The sequence below is a fragment of the Nuphar pumila genome, chromosome 5 (genome assembly GCF_984573655.1).
Source record: "Nuphar pumila chromosome 5, dmNupPumi1.hap1.1, whole genome shotgun sequence".
NCBI classification, from domain to species: domain Eukaryota; kingdom Viridiplantae; phylum Streptophyta; class Magnoliopsida; order Nymphaeales; family Nymphaeaceae; genus Nuphar; species Nuphar pumila.
Window position 1 is genome coordinate 48,765,567 of NC_143253.1, and position 25,281 is coordinate 48,790,847.

The window sequence follows — 25,281 nt, forward strand, 5'->3', positions numbered from 1 at the left end:
GCCAATGTGATCTAGGGGCCATATATACCCAAATCCAGATAAGCTAAGGCCCTAACATTTGATCTATGTTTGGTCAAACAAGTGTTTTACGCATAATAGTATCCTGAATTAGGTTGGAATTGTTAATCCCTAGCAAGTCCAATTCGATAAACGGTCAAGTCTGATGTGATCCCCTAGAAACTATGTGGATCCAAAAAAGTCTGGACATGATTAGAGTTCTGTCATGCACAAACCCTTTCTACCCGAGTCCTGGCTTCATTACTATTGGGACCACATGGTTAGTCCAGGTGAGGTTTAAATGGGTCATGTGCAACTTATTGGGAGCTCAAGGAGTCATTTATTGCTTGCACCAACCGCTCCAGTTCATTGGATTGACTGGATCAAGACTAGGGCTTTGTTTCTTCCATATGATATGTTACAAATGAAGCCTACTTGAGCATGCCAAGTCTGGAAATGGATTAGTTTTCACTAGAAAATCTCCTCATCAATGACATGAGCCTGGTTACACAATGTATCCTTGAAGCCCTTATCTGACTTGGCCAAGATTTATTGAGCTAAGTTGATTGCCAGGATTAACAAAGATAGCATTCACACACACACACACACACACACACACACACACACACACACACACACACACAAAGAGAGAGAGAGAGCTGTCTCTTGAGAATGGCATTTTATGATTGTGGGTTTCTTTATTGTGCCCAATCCATTGTCTAGAATTGTGAAACCTCATCACTCATAAGCACCTGCCCATAAAGCCACTACTCAATGACCTCCTACATACAAAGATAGGGACGCAAACGGTTTGGATCCGAAATAGCTAAATACATGGGGGAGTCAAATCCAGACGGATCGGGAATAGACAAAAATTGCAAAACCCGACATCTTGGATCTAACCCATTTTCATCCCTATACTAAGATGAACCACCATTTGTCACAATATTTTGATTACCCTGTTGGCACTCGGAGGGTAAGGGGGAGTACTCGCGGACTTTACACTGTTGGCACCAACTCTAGGTGATGGTCAACGTGACACCTCTCAACCTGTACGGTATGTCCAAACCATAACAGTGCTTTGTCCGTGTCAAATAAAAAAAAGTCTAAATACCAGAGACAACAAGGATTTGAAAGGAGAAAATATTTGGGTGAAACCTAAATGATCTTACATTAAAAAAAATACAGAAAATGTTTATATTGTCCTCGTAAAATGGTAAGTTCTTCGAAATGCCTGCCAATTTGCCAAAAAAAAAATCATATCCAAAATCTTCAATTCTTGATTTTTGTTGGATATTTTTGCCATTTCGCAAATATAGACGACCTTCGCAAATCATTTTTGCGAATATCACCCAAAATATATGAACCTCCTTTAACTGAACACTCTCAACGTACGTTCACAAATACAGTACAACCTTCACTTAACTAAACACTCTCGATGTACGTTCACAAATATAGTATGATATTCACAAATAATTATCAATGTCATTTTGTGAATATTCTTACCTTCAGAAGCTTTCTGATTCATATATAAAATCATTGTATTTTTCCATTTTTTTTTTGTTTCTCGTCAGAACCCTAACCCTTTTTTCTTTAGAACCCTAACCCTTTTCTCATTCCTATTTGTAGTGATTCCTGTAAAAATCATCTTGTAGTATTTTGACAAAGTTGTCATATCCTTTTGATCAACTTTCTTGTCTTTCGGTCAATTCTAGTAACTTAGGTCGAAAGGTGAGTTTCATATATTTTCTTGCATGCTTAAGTTTTTTTAGATATATATATATATTTAATAGCCTTATAGTATTTGTGTTTGGTTGTTGAAATGTATGATTTATAGTTTTTGCATGTGTTTTATTTAATACTTGGAATTAGATTGTACGTTTAGAGTTGGCTATGTTCAAGGTTGTTTTTTATAGATATATATTTGTTGGTGTTGTAATATTTGTGTTTGGTTGTTGATTATTTATGTTTATTTATTTATCTTTTATTTAATATTTGGTTGTTTTATGTTGAGGTAATGGGGTTAGGGTTGACTATGCATAAGCATTTAATTAGTGTATTGGGGTTGGGGTTGACTCTTCACAACCATTCAATAGGAGTAATGGGGTTATGGTTGAAGTGATTGGTTTTCGGAGTGGTTGTTGTACACCGTTGTATTAATTGAATGTATGAAGGCTATATGGATGACTTTTTCTTACATATTATTTTTATTTCAAGAATGATATGGTGTGTGATTGATGTTGGCAGTTAATGATGGCCTTAGAAAAGGTTAAAGTACACTACTATATCATTGGTTACCCCCGTTAAAAATCTATAATAATGTCAAAAAACAATAGCTTTAAAGATTTTTTAGCTTTATTGTCTCATAAAACAAAAAATGTGAAAGAGTTATTAAGCCTCGGGTATAGTTATTCTTCAAACCTAGAAAGCAAACAAATATGGATAGAAGTTTTGGATGATGATGGTGTTGTAGACTCGATGTTATGTAATAATGATGTTTACTTAATTGTTTTCATCATACAAGATGACAATATTAAACAATAAGAAATTGAAAATGATTTACAAGAAGCAATTAATGAATGAAATATCCATTAAAGAAGCGATGGTGGGAATAATGGAAATCAAGTGGAGAATGTTCATCTATCTCAAGCACTATTTATTGAGCTCAGCCCTGCGGTGATCATCCAACTCTCTCAAACAATTAGCAATATTGATGTTCCTAACATGCACATATAGGGCATGTAATTATCCTAACCAATTAGGGATAAAGATGTTGTGCATGCAGGCAATGAACAACTTGAACCAATAATTAATGTTGTACATGATCATAAGACATTTTCAAAGGATGTTGAGCTACGTCATCAAACTAATGCTATTGATGTTCACTGCAACAATGTGGATAACATCTAGCCTTCCAGGGCAGATGATATAACTACGTACAAGTTGTTGGACTTTATAATATGTGCTTGATATGTAGGTATTATTTTTATGGTTAATTATAAAATTTAAAAATGCATGAATGGTGCATACATGGAAGCTAATGAAAATATAAATGTGATAACCTTTGATTTAGCTTGTGCATCCGAACAACCAATTAGTGGTAGCAGTGATCATGTATTTAGTGAAAAATAAGATGGTGCTGATGATAAGTGAGGACAAAGACACTAATGATAAGGGTCAAATAATGGCAGATGCAAATGATGCATAATTGGCAATTGGAAAATTGAACGCTTGGTATGTTGTATAAGTTATATAAGCATTGATTGTGCAATAAAATTATTTTTTTTTCTATACTAATGAGACAGTTTAATAAGTTAGTGTTAATGGATTATCAAATAATAAAGAGCAAGTGAAAATCATTAAAGCAAAGACATCTCAAATAATTAATGAGTTGCATAACGAAAATGACTGAGAATCTTTTTAGTGGCTAACTACAAGATGGAGACATTATTGTCGATCAAAGGTTTAACGATTTGCAACATTATCATAATTTTTTTAAAGATTATGTAATCAACAATAGCTATAAAACAATGTTCTTGATGAGATGTAGTAATAGAATGATTGTCGTATGCATGAGAAAGAACTCACAGACTATGGGTCATTGCTCCTAAAAGATCCTTTGCAAAGGTGCATAGAGATGCATCATTTCAAGTGAAGAAGTACAAAAAAGAGAATATATGTGGTGGTTCATTGGGCAACCTTTGAGTGAAAAAAGTGCATTGTGTAAGGATTGCATGTGTTATTTGCGTACAACTCCAAAAGAAATCATCAATGATATCAATCAAGAGTAAAGTATGGAGATTAGTTATAAACAATCATGGCATAGATGGGAACGCACAAAAGAAGAGCTATATGGTTCATATGAAGAGTTCTTCAAGATGCTTCCTACCTATTTTGATCATTTGATGATTAAAAACCCAAGAACGCTAGAAGCCATTGAGATCAATAGTAGAGATCGATTTAAGTACTTTTGTAACACCTAAGAATTTTCATAAGGAAATAAAAATAAAATTCATGGTATAAAATTTGGTTTAAATTTTAATTTGGATCTAGATAATTGCAATTCTAATATTGGATTTGAATTTGGATAATTTAAATTTTAGTATATGGATCCAAGAATGGATCTTGGATATGGATTTAAGAACCTTGGGATGTGATGCCCCTTTTATAACACTCTAAAATTTAAAACCCGAAAATACAAGATTTTTTTTAATACAAAGCGAACAACAATTATTTATTTTTGGTTAGAAATTTTGGGCGGGTTACATATAGAACTCAACGTGGTTTGAATCCAGTTCTCATATTTGACTTGGGTCCAACTCCAACTCGTGATTCAGTTATAACTTAGGAATATGATATTTAAATAACATCCATACATTTAATCAAATTAATTGGGAAAAATATTCAACTTAATTACAAGTTTTAAACAATAAATTGTTCCCAAAATTTCCAAGAATCTAAAATCTAAGAAACGGTCACTAACACCATCCGCAACACTCTGTTATCACTCCAGCTTCCTACTCATTACTTGAACAATAGTAAAGTAGGAGTCAGACTCATCAAGTCTTATTAGAAAACATGATAACCATGTATGCATATACAAACTAAGCAAACATGTAAACATTCATTCTTTCAAAGCATGTGTAAAACATTATAGCAAACATCATTCATATGGATAACTATAACAGTTAAATTCATGTAGTATAAAGTCAGAATATACCAACATCATCATGTTACATGTGTTTAACACAAATATATCAATGCATATTTTTAGAAAGTGAATTTACTCAACTAATCCATTATTTTTCTTGCTTACCAACTCTATCGGGTATGCGAAGGGTTATCACAACTCATACGAGACCACTCGGGTATTTATTATGCTATGTATTTTATTTTTTTCGAGTAACTACCTGGGCCAGATCCTACTAGTAGCGGTCTGTAACTGAGGAAAGTTCTCTCAGTGATAGCAAACAAGACCGATCCTACAAACTTGTTAGAGTATTGTGACATACTGCTTAGGCCACACGGTAAGCCTGACCCTCTAACTCTAAGGACTAAGGACCAAGTGAGACCATTGCTCTCAAAATAGTAGAAAGTCCAACAAAGTTTTGTACCACCTATCCTCTCTAAGGTAGACCAAGGATCAATGGTAACATACGCCCTTAAGGTGTACCTAGGTCCAAGATATCTGGTAACATACACCTCAAAAGTGTACCTAGAATCTGTGGATTATCCAGTAACATACATTCTTTAAGTGTACCCAGATCCACCAAAAATGTTATTTTTAAAGTCATAGGTCAATGCAACTTATTTACAACTTGGTGCACTTTCAACACTTTATGGGTTCTCAACTCTTTGCTCACAATTGAGTGATCCTATATGCTTGCATGCTTTTTATGCATCATAGCACAAGAATATTACATGGCCTCACATATATACATTTTTGCACACATGACATCACATTAGCTCCTTGAACCATATATTCATTCATTAGCATGTGCATGCATGTCTCTTCATGTGTTATTATACATAAACATATGCAACATAAGAAACTTGTGCTCTCATAGCACTAAATCGGTTCCTTGAACAAATTCTAAAATGAATACACTCATGCATACATTCATTTTTTGCATTTAATATGAACCAACTCATTTATTTATTCATTCATTCAGTGTGAACCAACTCTTACAATTGTTTATTTATTCATACATTCATTCATTTAGAAATGAATTGGTTCATACATTCATTTAAAATAATCTTGCTCATTGATTTCATTCATTCAAAATGAATATGCTCATTCATTATAAATGAACTTGCTTATATATACATTTACTTTTTGCATTCAATATGAACCAACTATTATAATCATTCATTCATCACCAAATGAACAAGATTATATATACATTCATTAAAAAATAAACATGTTAATAAATACATTCATTCATTCATTTTACTTGAAGTAGTTTATACATTCATTCACATATTTATTCATTTCATTGATTCATTCATTCTAAATCATAATTTTCATTCATTTTATTTATTCAATAATGAACCTCCATAACTCCAACATTCATATTTAAAGCCTTGCAAAAAATATGATATTTAAAACATACATACACAACTATATATATATATATATATATATATATATATATCTTTTTTTAACCTTCAATAACTCTAAATACCATAACTCTAACATTCACATTTGAAGCTCTGCAAAAAAATACAATATTTAAAGCAAATATACACACACAACTATATATATTTCTTATTTCAACCCTCTATAACTCCAACATTCATAACTTCAATATTCACATATACACATACATAACTCCAATCATTCATAACTTCAATATTCACATATACACATACATAACTCTAACCCTTCCTAACTTCATCATGCACATATTTAGCCCGCTATGAAAAATTCATACATAATGAGGGAATAGTCTGAAAGTTCAGGCATATATTTAAACCAATGTAAAAAAAATCTTACATATAAACAATGTCATATAACAAAAAACAAGTTTATAAATTATATGGAGGGGACACTCTCAAAACCGAAAGTGAATCACGCTTGTATACGAGGCCTTTTAATAAATATAGATGAAAGAATTACACACATATATATAACCAACTTAGAATCTTGAATTATATCAACTTATCTAAGGAGTTTGTGTAACGACCTTAAATTCAACCCCAAAAATGCATGATTTTTTTTAAATAGAAAGTGAATTGGTTTCATGACTAATATATTGTTTTGCTCCAACAATACTAAGTACTAGATGACCTACCTGAGTGCAAGCACGAGTATATATTAGCCCCCAAATATTAGGTCCAGTATGAAACTACTAAAGACAACCTTTATATCACAAACTCAAATCATTGCTTTATTTTATTTCAAATGCAGAATAAAACCCAAGTATCTGGGGTCCATCACAGATTAACTTTCTCGCACTAACCATTTAGGTCAAGACATATTAAAATAAAATAATTTCAAACCATAATCAAACTTAATAAACCTTAAATTTAAGGTCATAAGTCTAAATTCATATCAATCCCAAACATTTAGAAACCAACCACCAATTCATAAATATGGCCACTCCTAGTAAGCCAGTTTCACCATCACGGTGCTCAATTAAGCCTAAGCCTCATCACCTGAAAATATTAAATAACGGGTGAGAACTCAGTTTTCATATGAAATCACATATTACCCAACAGTAAAGAGTAAAACATAATTATCCAAGCATATGTTGCAAAAAATAGTTGAGCATACATAATAATTCAAATATAATATAACAGTTCAAATATGATTACACACAAACACATTCAACATAATTACACAATACATAAATTATTGCATATAGAGTGCATGAATCAAATCATATGCGATGCATGAATATATTTCATCTCTTTATTGATATTTTCTTTTAAATGCATAAACATGATTAATGCCAAACAAATTTAAGTTATCATCTCGACCAAGACCTGCAGGTACTAGATCAACTAATTCCTGAGGTTCAGTGTAATACCCAATTGTATCTTAATCACACACAATTATTGAAATTCCACTAGAGGGGGGGTGAATAGTGAAATTCGATAAAGATCGATAAAATAAAATAATCAGGCAATAAGGCACAACACATAAAACACAGAATTTATACTGGTTCGGTCAATACCCAGACCTACATCCAGTCCCCAAGCAAACCACTTGAGCTTTCCACTATAACATCCGAGTCACCGGATAAATAGTACAACACCCTCTTCCTCAGAGGTCTTCTTCTCTCAACAGAGAAGGGGCACACCCTCTTCCACAGAGGTCTTCTTCTCTCAACAGAGAAGGACAACACCCTCTTTCATAGAGGTCTTCTTCTCTCAACAGAGAAGGACAACACCCTCTTACACAGAGGTCTACTTCTTTCAACAAAGAAGGAATACAGTGAATAACAGAAAGTTACAATACTTCCTATAGAACCTTCAGAATGATATGAATGCACGAATGAAGGGTTCTCAGAATGTTCTGTTTGTCACTCAGAAGATACTCTTTGTCAAAGAGCTATACTTGACTTTTTCGCTTTTCTTTCTTTTCTTTTTCTCTTTCTTTTTCAAGGCTCTTTTTTCAAATGATGAATAGGATTTTTTCTCGTTGTAAGCTCACACGTCCATTCCATGTTGAATAGTTTATTTGAGTGTGTTTATATAGCTTTTTTAAAAAAGTAGTCGTTACATTTTGAAATCGTAGCCTTTTTGAAATGTGAAATGTTATGTCATTTCAAAAACATCTTTAGAGAAATTCGAGAAAGCCTTTTTCCATAAAAGTAAAATATAGGGTACACTAGTCGTTGTAATTTTTTAGGTAATACATATTTTATGTAAAAAGTCTATTTCTTACAATAGTACATTGAACGTTGGATTATAGTTTTGTCTTTATTCTAATTAATGATTTGAGGTACATAAGTACTTCTTTACTTTAAATGAGTGTAAGTACACTGAGTGTTTTGAGATATTTATTTATACATAGTCATGTCTAGTGTTTTCTTTATGTTGTGTTTTTCAAAGTCTTCAGAGAGAATGAGGACTACAAGAAAGTCGACATTCTTGAGGAGGATATTTAACAAGGATTTCTTACAGGAGGTATTTAATGTTATACAAAGAGAATGATGACTTCAAGTAAGTCGACATTCTATGGGTTTGTAAAAAAGGTAACTAGAGTCTTTTCAAAACCTTTATTATATTTGTTTTCTTTGTGTAGCCGGTTTTCATGTTTTGTCTTTTACCCATATTTGAAAACATTTTTTTAAAGAAGGTAACTAGAGTCTTTTCAAAACCTTTATTATATTTGTTTTCTTTGTGTAGCCGATTTTCATGTTTTGTCTTTTACCCATATTTGAAATCATTTCTTTAAAGAAGGTAACTAGAGTCTTTTCAACAACATATTATATTTGTTTTTCTTTATGTAGCCGATTTCATGTTTTGTCTTTTTCCTACATTTCTTTTCATGTTGTCTTGTATATGATGTAAGGTACAATTATTACATTTTGAAATCATGTCAAAATACCTTTTTCATAAAGGGTTGTAAGAAGGTACAATTATTAGTTTTCAAAAAGGAGCTTTTTGAAACTATCGTATACTTTTATGATATAGCTTTTATGAATGAGTATGTAATATGCAATATGCATGTTCCTGAAGGTTCTGTTACATATGACTCTAAAGAAGAAAAAAGTCTTCATCTTGAGGTAGCCGATCTCTTCAGTTGATCTTTAGGAATTCATGGCTCATCAAGCTTTTTCTTCAAGGAGTATGATTGCACTAGTTGTACTTGAACAAGAAGTCTCCATCCTTTTTGGGTGAGATATCCTTGCATCAAATACTCGTTAGATTTATGGCAAAACATATTCAGTCATAATATAACATTTTTCAAGAGGACATATTATCATATCATATAAAATCAAATACGACAGTGTATCATATTATGTGACATCAAAACAGAGTTTCTCAACAATTATATTTTATTATTATCTGAACACTACACATGTTCATCAACCGATGTTCGGAGACACATCACCCTAGGCCAGAACATACGGATACACATCACCTAAATATCGAAAGAAAAGAGACATATCACCTTATGCCACTTTCTTAGTATATCAATTCTCAACAGCCGGAGCTAAACATCACCACCCTCAGGCAAAGTGATAAAAAGTTTTCTATAATCGTAGCTGATAACACTGACCTCAATATCTGGCTCGTAAAAAAAAATAATGCACACGGTGTTTGATATCTCATAAGTCCCCTGCGACTTGAAAAATTCAAGGATCCTGCTACTCAAGCAAGGCAATCAAGGACTCAAATGCACTTTTCAGGTCTCTTTTACATTTTTAAATTAATACATGTTCTTCTCTCAAGAACTAATATGGACTCATAATATCCAGAGCATGCACCTTACCATGCATTAAACAATGTATCATTATGTGCTATCAAGTACTATTAATCATATGCATTATATCACAACAAAAACAATACATGTACAATATTATTACATTCATATACACTAGCACGCAACCATCAATAGGCTCACATGTAGCTTACTCATAAGTCACAATACAATTCAGTTCACTCTTTTGAACCATATCATGCATTCAAATAGGCATTACTCATTAGATGACAAATAATGGTCATAAACCACATATATATCAGGACCACATGATTTACATGATTAACATGAACATATGATGATGCATAAAATGCACATCATTTTCATACATTATTCATGCATTTTTGTATAATTTGAAGGTTTCAAACCCATGTATTGATGTATTTAGGTATAAAGAGGCTACAATTTGAATTTCACTCGAATCAGAGTTAAAATAAGGAAAATAAAGCATTTTTTGGGTTTTGGATGGTTTTCGAGGTAGATTGGATCCAGATCTGACCCAAGAGCTCAAATTTGGATCTTGAACTGGATCTAAACCTTACATATTCCCAAACCCACGTGATCCAAAGTATTTTTAATAATATTTTCCGAAAACTCCCTATTTCTAATGCATTTAGGTAGTTATAGGTAAATAATACATAGTTTAAGCATTTATAAGAATTAACTTTGCAGTTAGGTGGTTTTTAGAATTAACCAACAATGTAGGTAGTATAAATAGTTTGAAAAAAAGAGGGGCTAACATTTTTGGATGCTTTGGAATTGCCGGCCCACCCTCTCTCTCTTTCTTTCTCCCTCCATCTCTCACACACCCCTTATGCGTGTTGTTCTTCTTCTCTCCTTCTTTATTTCATTTTGTGTGTTTGTTATTCTTTTATGTGTTGTGTTTATTCTTTTGCAGGTGTTGCAGACTGCGTGGAAGCTTGCCTCGGTGGTGTGCCGTGGATTGGTTGTGCCTCCTCTCCATATGGCTTTCTTCTTTTCCTCATCCTTCCCTCTCTTGATTCGGCTTCCAGGTGGGTGCAACAGTGTAAAGGGGTATTGCAGCCCATTGAAGAACATGCTGGGCACAATTTCAAGCTCCATCAACCGCTCTTTCCTCCCCCTTCTATCCTCGGAGAGCCCTGGAGGTTTGTCTTTCTCATCTCCTTCTTCTAGACTAGATCAAGTCAACCATTGTGTGTCGAGTCATGTCGTGTTTATGTCCAGTCGTGGGTCAACCCTTTACATGTTGTGTCAGACCAAAGTTTAATTTGTTTTTATTGAAAATGTTGTGTGAATCAAGTTCTTGCTTGATCAAGAACTGGTTTCACATTTTATAAATCAACTGATTGAGTTCATTCCAATTGATTCAGTCCTTATGCATCAATCGGTTGATTATAGTAAACATAGTGTATAGAGTTTTAAATTTTTATCCTTATTTTTTATTACATTAACTTTAACTCTGATCATTAGCATTGTGTTACAGTATGTTAAACATAGATATTAGGTTTTATTTGTTGTTTGCTTAATTAAAATTAACATAATTAATGTGTTAGGTGTGTAGATAAAATGGTAATCAATTGTTAGTTAATTTACTTAGGTTAGGTTATTTTAATTTAGAGTTAGGTCACGTATTTTTCAGCAATAGAGTCATTAAGTTGGTATACATATTTTGATATTTTCATTTAGTAAGTTTGACTTTTACTTATGTCTCAAAATTCGTGTAGTGTGGCCCTTTAAGAAAGTAGCATCATTTTGTTTCTCTAAAGTTTTTATTGCCTTCTTAATTTGAATTGTTAGGTGCATTACTATACATTAGTCTCTTATTTTAGTTTCTGGTAAGTAGGCAATTTGGTAAGTCTAACATAGCAATTTGACTTTTACTTAGGGTTGTCAAGAATCGTGTAGTATTTTTTTTAAGTCATTGATTACTTTGCTTAGCTTTAGGTAAATTCCAGATTTGAATTGTTATGTATTTATTAGATGTTGCCTTTTAGGGTTAATTTTGGTAATTAGGAATTTTTGGTAGGTTTTCATTGATAAGTAGGGATGTCTTTACATAATTTTAGTAAGTGTTGACTTTTAGTTAATGTTTTTGAAAAAAAAATCGTGTGGTAGGTTAAGTTAGTCAAGTAATTGATTTTTTTTTTAGTCCTAGTCTACTTTCCATTTCTAATTCATAGGGTTGATTCTTGTTTTGACTTAGTATAATTTCCATAGTTTATTGATGTATTGCATTTAAGGTTTTTATTTCATAAAATCGGCTAGAGTGATCATTTAGGTAAGCAATTTGTCTTTCCTTTTTGGTTTTAATTTAGTTTCCATTTTTTTGTCTTAGGCTAGATTCTTTTTTAATTTCTTAGTATTAATTCCAGATTTTATGTGCTTGACTTTCAATTAGAGTTTAGGGATTATGTTAAAGACCAAAATCGTGTGCACTAATTTAGGTAAGATAGCTAATTAATTTCTTTAAATCTTAAATACTTTCTTATTTTGAGGTCTTAGGTTAATGTCTAGATTTTATTCTTTGTGTATAGTTATAGCAAGTTTATTTATTTTTAGTCAATTAAGAGGTAGCCTTAGTTCGACGGTTTGCAATTGTTTCATGTATTTCTTACCTTTCTCATTTGTGATTTGATTTTAGTAATATTCTTTAATTGCTTTCTTAATTATTAGTTGGAATTAGTCTTTTGTTTTAAATAAGTTGAATTAGCCTTAGTGGGGGCCACTAAGAGGCATGAGCACCTAAACTCAATCCCATTCATAAACCGCCCCCTCTGTGCCCTAATTAGATTTAGTTAATTTTAAGTAGTTTTAATTTGTTTAAGAAAGATAGTTTGATTTTAATCTCAAGTTTTAAATTCAAGTTAAGGTAGTTAGTTTATTTTAAGTTAAGTACATTAGGTTAGTTACTTTCTTTATTTTAGATCCTTTAATTCATATGTGTGTTTTAGTTTAAGTTAGTATAGTTAATTGTATGCAATTTAGCCTTGACTTAGAATTAATTTGACATTAACTTCTTCTTTTGTTAATTTAGATTTATTGCTAGGTTGATTAGTTAGTTTAATTCAGATTTTATCTACTATGTTTAACAACATATTAGATGTGATTAGTCTCTTTGTGCATGAATTTTATGTCAAAGGTGTGTGAATTACATTGTCTTCATTTGAATTGAATTGAACTTTTAAACTGGATTTTGCAGTCAATTGCACTTATTATTTTATGTAATTTTTTTTAGAGTTTTTCTAAAAAATCACTTCTGTTCTCTTTATCTGTGTATGGACTGCCTGCAGACCAAAAATCAGCTCAATTGAAGTTGATTTGGTTGGGTTTTAAAGTGTTTTTCAAAAAGTGGTTTTTTCGAAGTTTGAATTTCAAGACATGCAAATTTCCAGATTTTGATCGATCTTAAAACACTTATATCTAGAGATTCCAGATGATTTTTTGAAATTTGTAAAAAGGGTTAGATTTCTGCACGTGTCAGGAATAAAACAAAATAAATATTATATTTTTTGGATCTGATTTGACCCTTCAAACTGCCTGTTTTTGAAAACCTATCAGAAAGTGATTCATGCACTATATCGAGGGCAAAACAAATAATTCATTGGTTTATTAGTCTGTAGTAATTTTTTATATTTTTCTGTAGAATAGTTAGTGTAATTACAATAGTTACTTAAGTTAGTCTAGCATACATTAGTTAGTTTAATTAGAATCTCCATTTTTGCTTATTTTTATTTTAATTATAATTTAGTTTTTCATAATTATTTTTAGAATTAGAACTAGTTATATTTTAGTATTAATTGTTAGTTATTTTCATTACTGACTTGTTATTTCATGTTGTTTTAGGTTGACAAGCATTCTACAGGTTAAAGGTTAATTACATCAAGCACAAGAAATAGATAGTTGGTGAAATGATGAAAATGCCCCTGTGACTCGGAGAAAGCTTGAGCAGTTGCATTTAGAATTAGCTGTAGTTAATTTTTATTTTGGTGACTTAGTTGTAGTGTTTGATTTTATTGTAAACATTTGTGATATTAATAAATTGAAATCTTCTTTAGATATATTTTAAATATTATCTCGTTCCCTTTGGATTCGACCCGTACTCACCACAAAAGTGGAAAGTCGGTTTTTATATATTTGGTTATTTATTTTCCAAAGTTTTTATTAAAAAATATGTTTTAAAAATATCATTGCAAAAGTACAACCAACATAAATACAACACCACACATCATGATGCACATAAATCACATGGTTCAAATTTGGAACCAAACCACGTGTCATTGTTCCATGATGTTAATTTTGTAAAATGATTTTGAAAGATATTTTTATATGAAAACAACGTGAAAGCCAGACACAAAAAATAAAAACCGGCTCGCACAAGTGGTGGAGTCCGGGTCGATCTCAGGAAATGGGGGATACTTGTATTCAAACACGCAATTAAACTACGCTTTATTGCCAAAAATAGAAAAGTATGAGAAAATAAAACTACTTAGCTATTACATCAAATATTTACCCTACACAGAGGGTTTAAAATGGTTTTATTACAACCCAAAAATTAATTGAAAATCAAATTCCTAATTCTAAAAGAAAAGCAATTGTCTTCCACGTATGTCCTCGTGTCGCATGTCGGATGTATGCCACTACGTATCTCGCTCGCTTGCTTTCACTCCACGCTTTCCTGTAAAACACAAACACACCAAACAAAAAGATGAAACAACTAGCACTATGCTATAGTTATGCAAAAAAATGGAAAAATGTGCGAATTGAAAACTATGCAAAGTCTACGCAACCGTAAAATATGCTAAATGAACTTGAGGATTCTAACATGCAATGATATGCTTAAAATGGAATAATATGCCTAAGATGAAATGATATGCCTAAAATGCAATACCATGAAAATCAAAATGAATATGCCATGAAATTTAATTTGGATGCCATGAAATTCAATGAAGTGTTGTGAACAGTAGGTGTGCCGTGAAATAGATGCTGTGAAGAGGTGATTTAGGCATGAAAATCACAACAACCGTGAACATTAGGTGTGAAATACAGAGAAACAAGCTGTTGTGAAATATATGTTGTGAAGTAGATGCACAACAATCGTGAACATTAAGTGTTGCTAAGTTGATGCACAACAACCGTGAACATTAAGTGTTGTGAAATGAGGAGGGCAATTCAGCCGGATGTGGAAGTGGCTGCTGTGAAGTGAAAAATGAATGAAGTGGTTGCTGTGAAGCCTAGCCAGAAATGAAAAGAGGCACAGTTGTGAAAGGTTGCCATGAAGCCCAGCTGAAAATGTGTGGAAAGGATTTCACGACAACAAAAACAGAGAATGGTGTGAAGTAGATGATGCAAAGACTTGGATCAAAATGGCTATTCATAACATCTCAATCCAAATTCACGGCAAAGCATAAGGATTCCGGTCGGTCAAACTTTTCACGAAAAATGCAAGCAAATCTGGCTTTAGATCAGAGATACTCTTCACAACAAATTAGAGGTCTGATTTCACGGTCGGAACTCCAATCCGATTCTCAACAGATTCACTATGAATCAAAATCCGATTCACAGTGAATCTCTGGAAGAAAACTCAGTGAATTCTAATCTGAATCATGACAGATGCAAGTTGAATGCAATGATGTGCTACTGAATCTACGAATAATGCAGAAAACAGAAAAAAGAATTTGCAAAACATAAAAGGAGAAAGTCAAAGAGGAGAAAAGAAGAAGTAGACAAGAAGAAAGAGATGAAAGAAGAAGAGGAGCAGGGGGAAAAAGGAGAAGAAGAGGAAGAAGATTTACTTACCGTGGATTTGGTTGAGAGAAGAAGGTGGCCACTGCATCACTCGTTGAGGAGAAATCCACCGGCGAGAGAAGGATTTAGAGAAGAGGAGGAAGAAAGAAGGGGGAAGAAGCAATCGGTGGAGAGGGGTTGAGAAGAGGGGCTAAGTTTGAGCAAGGACAGCCCCCTCTTCCCAATTTGTGAGAATTTAAAGAGGGTTTTAGGTTGATTTTTGTTGTTTTCAAAAACGCCTTCTTTAATTCTCATAAATTTCAAAAAAGGGCTTGCTAAAAAGAATGCTTTCTCTAAATCTTTTTCCTACAATTTTAATAAACTACTAAAAACTCTAAGAAATATGAATGTGATTCTTTTAAAAAAAAAAAATTCAAACCTAATCTACTTAAAAATCTAAATCCTAAAGAAAAATACGAATACTAATTTCTAAACAACCTAATTCGCAAAATTAACTTGCAATTTATGTTTTTTCCAAATTTTATCATTTTCGCACGTTTTCTCGAAACTAATGATAAACATGGGATTTTAATGCAATTTCTTATTGGCTCATGCATGAATTAAATGATTTAAATGCTAAAATAAATTCATGATCATTCCACTTTCGAAACCAGGATGCTAAAATCACAAGAGTTCCAACTCAAAACTGTAAGGACAAAATTTTAGCAATCAGTGTAAATTTTGTCACGGACAAATCACGATGAGCAAAAATTTTAAATTTTTAGAGTAGATGCATGGATGTATTAGCTAAACATATTCATAAACCTTGCCTCAATCAAAATTCAGATCAAGAAGAAATAAATGATTTACCAAAACTGGTTTTTTATTCCTTGAACAAACTTGTCTGCTTTAGTCCCTCCGAAAAACATCATTCTAGCAACTTTATAAAAGAAGAAAAATACCATAAAAATTATTATCGGTAGATGGTCATGTTTCAAATAATCTCCCATAGAGATCAATTCCAAACTTTATCCCACCTATGAATTAAAATTTATGAACCGCAGCCTATTCAAGTTCTTGGACAGGTTGTGCACCAGAAATTTTTAGGTTTTGGAGCTATTTTCTGTAATTTTTTTAATTTACAGGACATAATAAATCTTTGCATCAAATTTTATTGGAAGTTTTTAATATTTAAAAAACATATATAAAATTTTCATCCATAACTATGAAACAAATGAAGAGAAATAAAATTGGCAATACAATACTATTAGATACAGAATTTATGTCAGGATGGAAATTCTATTCTGACTTCTAGAGGTCGTATTTCCTCATTCGGACCTCGAACAATGTCAATTTTTTTTTTTGAACTTCTTCTATGTGTTTAGAACGTTTCTCTAAAATTTAGAAACTTTTGGCCAAACTGTTTGGGCATATGATAAAGTTCTTGAAAAGTATCCAGGCCTGTAAAAATATGACATGTTTTTTAAATCAAACCCTAACTAATTTCATGATTTTCACAAGAAAAATACAATAATCATGCATCCAACGATTTTTGATAAATCATAAGCACATTACACCCATGTATATCAACATTTAAACATACTGTAATCATAAAAATGACACATGTAACCCAAAAACCAACATTTCTATGTAAAAAAACATGTTTTTCTCAAAAGCGAATCCCGAAAAAACTTTCAAGTTTATGAAAACCTTCGAGTATATTTTTAACACATCTAAATCATATTAAATATATGCACAAGCATACTTAACATGCTGTAAATACTAAATCTAACATGAGCATGAATTTAAACATCAAACTACATCGTTCTTGCATAAAAAAATAAACTAAATCAAGCCTACAATTAAAATAAAATAAAATAATCAAAACTAGGTTTAAAAATCAATATATTCATTAAACTGAATCATAGGAACATGATTTTATGCTTGATCAACCTATACTAAACCCTAAACATGCTGAATAATGAGAAACCTCATACCTTTGATGTGTAAACGAATGAAAAATCGTAATGAATGCACAAAAAATACCTGAAACACCAATGAAAAACTGAAAATAGATTATAGATGTCTCTTCCTCCTCACATAGATGTTGTCCAAGGTCGATTTATAGACCTCGTATCAGTATATACACATAAAATGATAAGGTAAAATGCATGGTGGTCGGCTGGTCACACAAAAAAAAAACTTACCTCAGTTTGGGCCTTCTCCTAATCGACCCTCTCTCTTCTCTTTTCTTTCTATTCTCTCTCTCCCAAACTCATGTGGGAGAGAGAGGCCTATCCTCTCTCTGTTTTATAGAGGGGGGGGGATGGGAGTTCTCCCTAGTGGGGGACTCCTCCAATCAGTCCAGCTCTCTCCCTCCTTTGGTTGGAGTTCCCAGCATGGGTGGGACTCCAACCTCAAAAGGATTCTCCAAGGCGGGGGGATGTCCCACTCTTGGATACTTCTATGAGGATTTAACCTCTACTAATCCCTATCTTCTAGAAATTATTTTAATTTAAGTTTCCTAATTTATCTAAATTAATTATTTCAATAGATAAAATCATACATGGATTATGGATCCCATTCAAAGAGGGCCCATGACCCAACGTTATGCCCAATTCTCTTTTAACTAATTAAACCCTTATTAATTAATTAATTATTAAACATTGCCATTAAATCTAGTTAATTTAAAATTTTAAATTATCAAAAATACTGAGCATTACAGTTTATGAGAAACTTGATTGATTGTTGGGTACCATTCTCAAGAATAACTACTTCAACCATACGATCTCAAATTTCAAACCTGTGAGTTGCTCTTGCATTACATCTATCTTATCGCGATACACAATGTTTTGATACAAGAGTTCTAATCGGCTTGGACCTGCACTGAATACTTCTTTGTTGGATACCCATACCAAACATTCATACATATTCATATTTGTCTGGTCTCAAAACCTGACAAAGGACATCCCCTCGCAATGGCCATCCATAAATGCATCTGACATCTAAGACAATTGAGTTATCATGTCTCTGATTTTCGTTTACAAGATAACATCTTAATTCAATAAGAATTATATATTTTATTTCTACATACAATTATTTTATGAATAACAATGAACCCTAATAAAGCAAATAGGTCTTACCATCACTTCATTTGTTTCTGCACTCACAACCCCAAGTTTTTTGCTGGTATGGGTTATGCAAAATACCTTCCCTCGAGAAGACCCTGCCCCATCATCACCAACATACAAATAAATGAAATATGATTAAAAAGTGTAAAGTTCTAGACATGAATGACAACTATGCAAAATATGATATGTATATTCTCTTCTCGATATCATGTGAAACTCTTTGTGCCCGAAGTATGCAAAATATTTTGTTGGGCACGATTGAGTGTGTTTTTTGTACTTAGCACCTACAAAAACATGATGTAATATATATATATATTATTACAATCAGATATAATGAATGTAGACAATATTAACATATAATAAAAAATACAAACCTTCGATTGATGAGAATTAAAATGACGTATCAAACATTCTCACTTATGGTTAGGGATGTAAGGTAGACGTGGAACAAGACGCTCCTCGAGAGTATTATACCGATTGTAGATCATCCTAAGCTCGAACTTAAAGTTTCTCCAAGATCTAGCATATTTTTTCAGTGCCCATCATTTCATTATCTATGAAATTTCATACTTTTTATGTATTAATAATATATATTTTTTACCTATTGTTAAAGGAATAAATGCTAAAGATCAAATCAATTACATTATATATATATATATAACTGAAGCTCAAGCATCCTCCTTATAAGAATTTGGTAATACACGCCAAGTAAAAAATGTGAAGGTGTTTGGCAATGTTCTAGTGTGATGGTTCCTATAAAGCTACTACAATATTGTGCTTCTCGCCCTATAAGTTGTCTATACTGATTAATGACAACCTTATGCTTCTGTCTCGAGTGAAGTACTACAGTAGTCAAAGCACGTGTATGCCCTCTTATCCTCCTAGCTACTGCATTGAAAAGACATGCATTGATAATCTGTTAGTTACAAAAAATAATGCTACATTATCAATATGACATACCAAATACCTAATGACTCAACAACCATTTTAGATTACTGCATTGATGTTGTGATGATAGGTGTCTATGATTTTTCATCTATTGAAAACTGAATAATAAGTTAAAATCTAAATGATATATAAGAAAAAAATAGATTTAACATGCATTCACAGAATAAATTACATAATTAAAACTTAAAATGCAAAACACCTAAAATCTAAATCATGTATGAGAATAAAAAAGATTTAGCATGCATTCACTCAATAAATAATAAAATTAAGAATTAAAATATAAAATTCATAAAATCTAAATCATATATAAGAAAAAAAAACTATAAATTTAGCATGTATTCATTGAATAAATTATATAATTAAGAATTAAAATATAAAACCCTTAAAATGTAAATCATATATAAGAAAAAAAAAGATTTAGTATGCATTTACTCAATAAATAACAAAATTAAGAATTAAAATACAAAACCTCAAAAATTTATATCATATATATGAAAAAAAAACTACATATTTAGCATGCATTCAATGAATAAATTACATAATTAAGAATTAAAATACAAAACCCTTAAAATGTAAATCATATATAAGAAAAAAATTTATAGATTTAGCATTCATTCACTAAATATGTTATAAAATTAGGGCTTAAAATACAAAATGCCTAAAATATAAATTAGATATGAGAAAAAAAATAGATTTAGCATGCATTCACATAATAAATAAAAAAATTAGAAATTATAATTGCAAAATTCATAAAATCTAAATCATATATGAGAAAAAAAATAGACTTAACATGTATTTACTCAATAAATAACAAAATTTAAAATTAAAATTCAAAACCCTTAAAATCTAAATCATATATAAGAAAAAAACCCCACAGATTTAGCATGCATTCACTGAATAAATTGCATAATTAAGGATTAAAATACAAAACCCCTAAAATCTAAATCATATATAAAAAACCCACATATTTAGTATGTATTCACTGAATAAAATATATAATTAAGAATTAAAATATAAAAGCCCCAAATTCTAAATAATATATGAGAAAAAATTTGGATTTAGCATACATTTAATCAATAAATAATAAAATTAATAATTAAAATAAAAAACCCTTAAAATCTAAATCATATATAAGAAAAAAAATCACAAATTTAGCATGCATTCACTCGGTAAATTATATAATTAAAAATAAAAATACAAAACCCCTAAAAATTAAAATCATATATGAGAAAAAAATTAAATCTAATATGCATTGACTAAATAAATAACAAAATTAATAATTAAAATACAAAACCCTTAAAATCTATATAATAAATGAGAAAAATCAGATTAGCATGCATTCACTAAATAAATTATAAAATTAGCAATTAAAATACAAAACCCTTTGAATATAAATCATACATGAGTAAAAAAATCAAATTTAGTACGCATTGACTAAATAAATTACAAAATTAGCAGTTAAAATACAAGGCCCCTAAATTTACAAACTACAAACAAATTGAGATATATACCTTCAATGATGTGGTGGTGGCAGGCGGTCAAAAAAAGGACTGACAATAGTGGCAGGCAGTCGGATAAGGCGACAACGGTGGCGGTGGTGGTCGGTGAACACAAAGACAACCCTGACGGTGGTGGAGGATAGGCGATCAAATGAGAGAGAGGGTGCAGTAGGGAGAGAGCGAGAGACAGAAAGAGGGTGCAGTGGTGGCCGATGAATACAAAGAGAGAGACTCTGCAAACAAGTGAAAAAGCCAATGTTTTTTTAAATGTGTTAGACCTTTACTGGCGCACTTTGTGTGCTCCAGAAAAAGTTTTTATACTGGTGCAGTACATCTAGTGCCAATATAACCCTAATTTTCATTGGCGCTACGTAAAATAGCGTGCATGAAAATGCTTTTTTACTAGTGTGCCATTAAAAACGCTTTTTCTTGTAGTGATGTATTATTATATATAATACTTATATTATATATATTATTAAATTATGAAAAACATTTTAAAAACAAAACCTTTTAGAAAACGAGCTAGAGCTCATGACCAAACCCGAGCAGGGTTTACCCTTAACGGGCTGAGCCCAGCAAAACCAAGAAAAAAAAGGTGGAACTGAAAATGCAAGATAAAATATTTCTTTAATCTCCTGTATCCTACAAGGAGAAAAAGATATGGTTAACCCATCATGATTACTAGAAGGCAAGAATCTCGTGAAAATGATTGCTGCGGTCGTGGATTTGTACCGGAGCAAGGGTTACTTTGATTTTGTTGACATTCTGCTCAGGTTCATGCGACTTCTCAGTTTCACTCGACGCAGAGATATCCTTGATTTCTTGTAGCAAAAGATCAGTACCAATATAATTCTTTTTTTAAAATTACACAAACAGAAAATTATTTGTTTACGGAAAACCCACAATTCAAATTCAAATTCAAATTTAGTCCAAGATTTTTGTTTGCCATGTCTACAAACAAAGTTCGTTTTTGTTTTATAATAAAGTTTTTGTTTAATTAACCTAAAATTTTTACCTCTCTCTCTCTCTCTCTCTCATGCCCACGATTGCCACTCCCTCTTATTTCCCCCGGTTTTTCATGTGTTACAATTATAAGAAGTTAGAAACTAAAATCATGAACTGTTTTGGAAGGAACTGTTTCGGGTACGATAACCGTTCTCGTTTTTTTTTCTTTTGTGTTTAAAAAATTATGGAGAAACTGAAAGTTTGATAGATACGCAGACCCTCTCTCTCTCTTTCTCTGGAACAACTACTACTCCGTGTCAGTTGGCATATATTGAAGAAGAAGGCAATGGCTTTTCTCTCAGTAACTCGAGTCGTTAAACAACTCCTCTTGTATTGCACCGTTATGATGATGCTCAGTTTTCTGGCCAGCGGATTGGAGTTCCGAGTTGGTGGGTCCAGAGGATGGATCGAACCCACTGGCAAAGACACCGACCTCTACAACCAGTGGGCGTCCCAGAATCGATTCCATGTGGGCGACTCTCTCTGTGAGTCCTCCATCCCTCCCTCGTTTCCTTCTTTTGGCATTTTTGTTTGGTTTCTCTTCACAAAATTTTTCTGCTTCTCGAGTCTTTTGTGGTGGATCCTTTGTTTTTTCCTTAGAAAATTTGGTGGTAAAATGAAAGGTTTATAAATGAGGCTTCACTCTGCTTTCTACAACACCAAAGATCTCTCTCTCTCTCTCTCTCTCTCTCTCTCGTACATCCTTGAAAATGGTGTTTTGTTTTAGTGATATGACGTGGTTAGGTTATCGGGCCGAGTACTTTACACAAAACACAGAAAATGGCTAACGTGTGTAGCGATTTTCTGTGTACGAGATCAGTATGTAAAATACAAAACACAGAAAATCGCTACACTCTCAGTTATTTTCTATGTTTAGTGTTGCCCGAGTACTCCCGATCATGGATCTGATAGGTAACTGATCCTCTACCATGTGCTTCTAAGTTCTAATCTCTCTCTCTCTCTCTGTGCGTAGATTTCGAGTACAAGAACGACTCAGTTCTGGTGGTAGACGGCGACGACTACGGGCGGTGCAACGGAACGTCCCCCTTGTACAAGTTCAAGGACGGCCACACCCTCTTCACCTTCGACCGCTACGGCTTCTTCTACTTCATCAGCGGCAACTTCACCCACTGCCGCCACGGCCAGCGCCTCATCGTCCGAGTCATGCACCACCAGCAGCCCTCCTCCCCAGCCCCACAGGGAGGCTCTCCGGCCCCACAGGCTGCTGGTGGTGGCGGTGGGGCCGCCTCCTCGGGCCCCACCGCAACCCCCAGTCCCAGCTCCACCACCAGGCTAACCGCTAGCGATCTCCCCTCCCTAGCGGTTGTTGCCTTAGGGGGGACCATGATGTTCTACTTTTAGGTTGATGGATTATTCTGTTTGTAGGTAGGCCAAGGACTCAGATGGACATGATTTGTTTGTTTTGATTTCCTACTTGCTGTTCATGGTATGGTTTGTAGTATTCTTAATGTTTGCACTCTATGATGTATACATTATATACATCTTAGCTGGTTTAGTTATAGCTTTAGTTTATATTGATTGGCTGAATCGAGCAGTGTTTAATCAATCTATTGATTATGCTTTTTTATGTTAATATTGAATATATATTGACTAAGAAACAAGGACAAGTTGGGAGGTTGCAGATATCCCAACTTATATCCTACTTTTCTTGGATAGGTGGGTTCATCCAAACACGTCCCTAGTGCCTGAATCTTTGGGAGGACGATATTAATTTACATGACCATGCAAGTAAATTAATATTGATTGGATGCCAAAAACCGATGAGCATGTTCATGCAAATTGTCATTGTTATCTGTGTGAAGTTACCATTGTTCATGTTCCCAAAGAAAGTTTGATTAAGATAGTTGTTCAATTTGGGTCGATTAATTACTCGAATTTAACATGTTGCCAAAGTTAGTGAAAGATCCAACGACGATGAAAACAACCTGCAAAAACACCCATTTAATAGTAGTGGTTGCAACCAATGTCAGTATTAATTAGAGTCAGACATGAACCAGCTAATTTTCAAATAAAATCTTTAAAATAATTAAAAATATTTTTTGACACACGTTTTTCGGTTAAAAGTTGGCCGATTCAAAATGATTCAAGCCTGCATGAATCGGAATCGCCCGGGAGGATACTGACCTGCGAAAAACCTTTAGCAGCTGTTGTCACCGCTAGCAGTTGCGAGAACAGCTCAAGGAGAAATTTTTTTGGTGTTTATCTGAGGGAAGCTGAAGGATGTTCTTGCATTTGCCTGTAGTTGACAGCTAAGCGTTCAATGTTAGGGATGGCGGAGGCGGAGGCGGAGGCGGTGGCGGTGGCGGTGGCGGAGGACAGGGTCTTCACCCTGCCCCGTCTCAAAATTTTGCCCTCCATCCCCACCTTCTAATTTGACTCCAACGTGATATTTGAGTCATTTTAAACCACTTATTTTCATAAATAGTGCATTATTATTATCTTTTTGCCATTTTAAATATTGAATTTTATGACGCATTAAAGATGATTAGACTTATTAATATAATAGATAAATCATGCTAAACACATGTATCCTGTCAGATCTAAAATTGGTGGTTAAAATCCATAGTGACAAAAGTTTTTATCGGCAATTTCTCATTTTTCAAAAACTCGTGAGAAATTGAAAAAAATTCATAAATTTTGCATTTTTTCGGCAAAATCTTGGCAATAAAAAATAAATTAAAAAATATAAAATTTATTTTTTATAAGAAAATATTAATAAAACTTATTTAAAAATAAAAATACATGATTTTTTCATGATAAATAGCCATTTAAAAGGTAAATATCGCATTTAAATCACAGTATTTATGTTTTTTTCATAAATATCATGATATTTTAAAAATCTTGCGAGAAATTGCTGTTTTAAACTTTCAGGCAATTTGTCGCGATATTTATCACTATGGTTAAATCTATGCAAACAAGAGTGTGCACCACCCATATTGACAAGTATCAGCGTTTTTTCAGAAATGCAAAAAAAAAAAATCGCGCCTAGCAGATAAAAAAAAACATAGTGCAAAAACTTTTATTTTTCCTTATAAAAGTT

At 32.6% G+C, this 25,281-nt stretch overlaps 1 protein-coding gene across 1 annotated transcript in view; it reads left to right on the plus strand.

Annotated features, from left to right (window-relative positions):
* LOC149837537 (protein C2-DOMAIN ABA-RELATED 11-like) overlaps nt 1-13,879 on the plus strand; it is a 44,508-nt gene extending 30,629 nt beyond the window's left edge. The window contains exon 4 of the mRNA XM_090006108.1: nt 13,757-13,879. Coding sequence (XP_089862234.1) covers nt 13,757-13,780 — 24 coding nt within the window. The 3' untranslated portion in view covers nt 13,781-13,879. The remainder of the gene's footprint in view (nt 1-13,756) is intronic.
* Nucleotides 13,880-25,281: the final 11,402 nt, after the last annotated feature.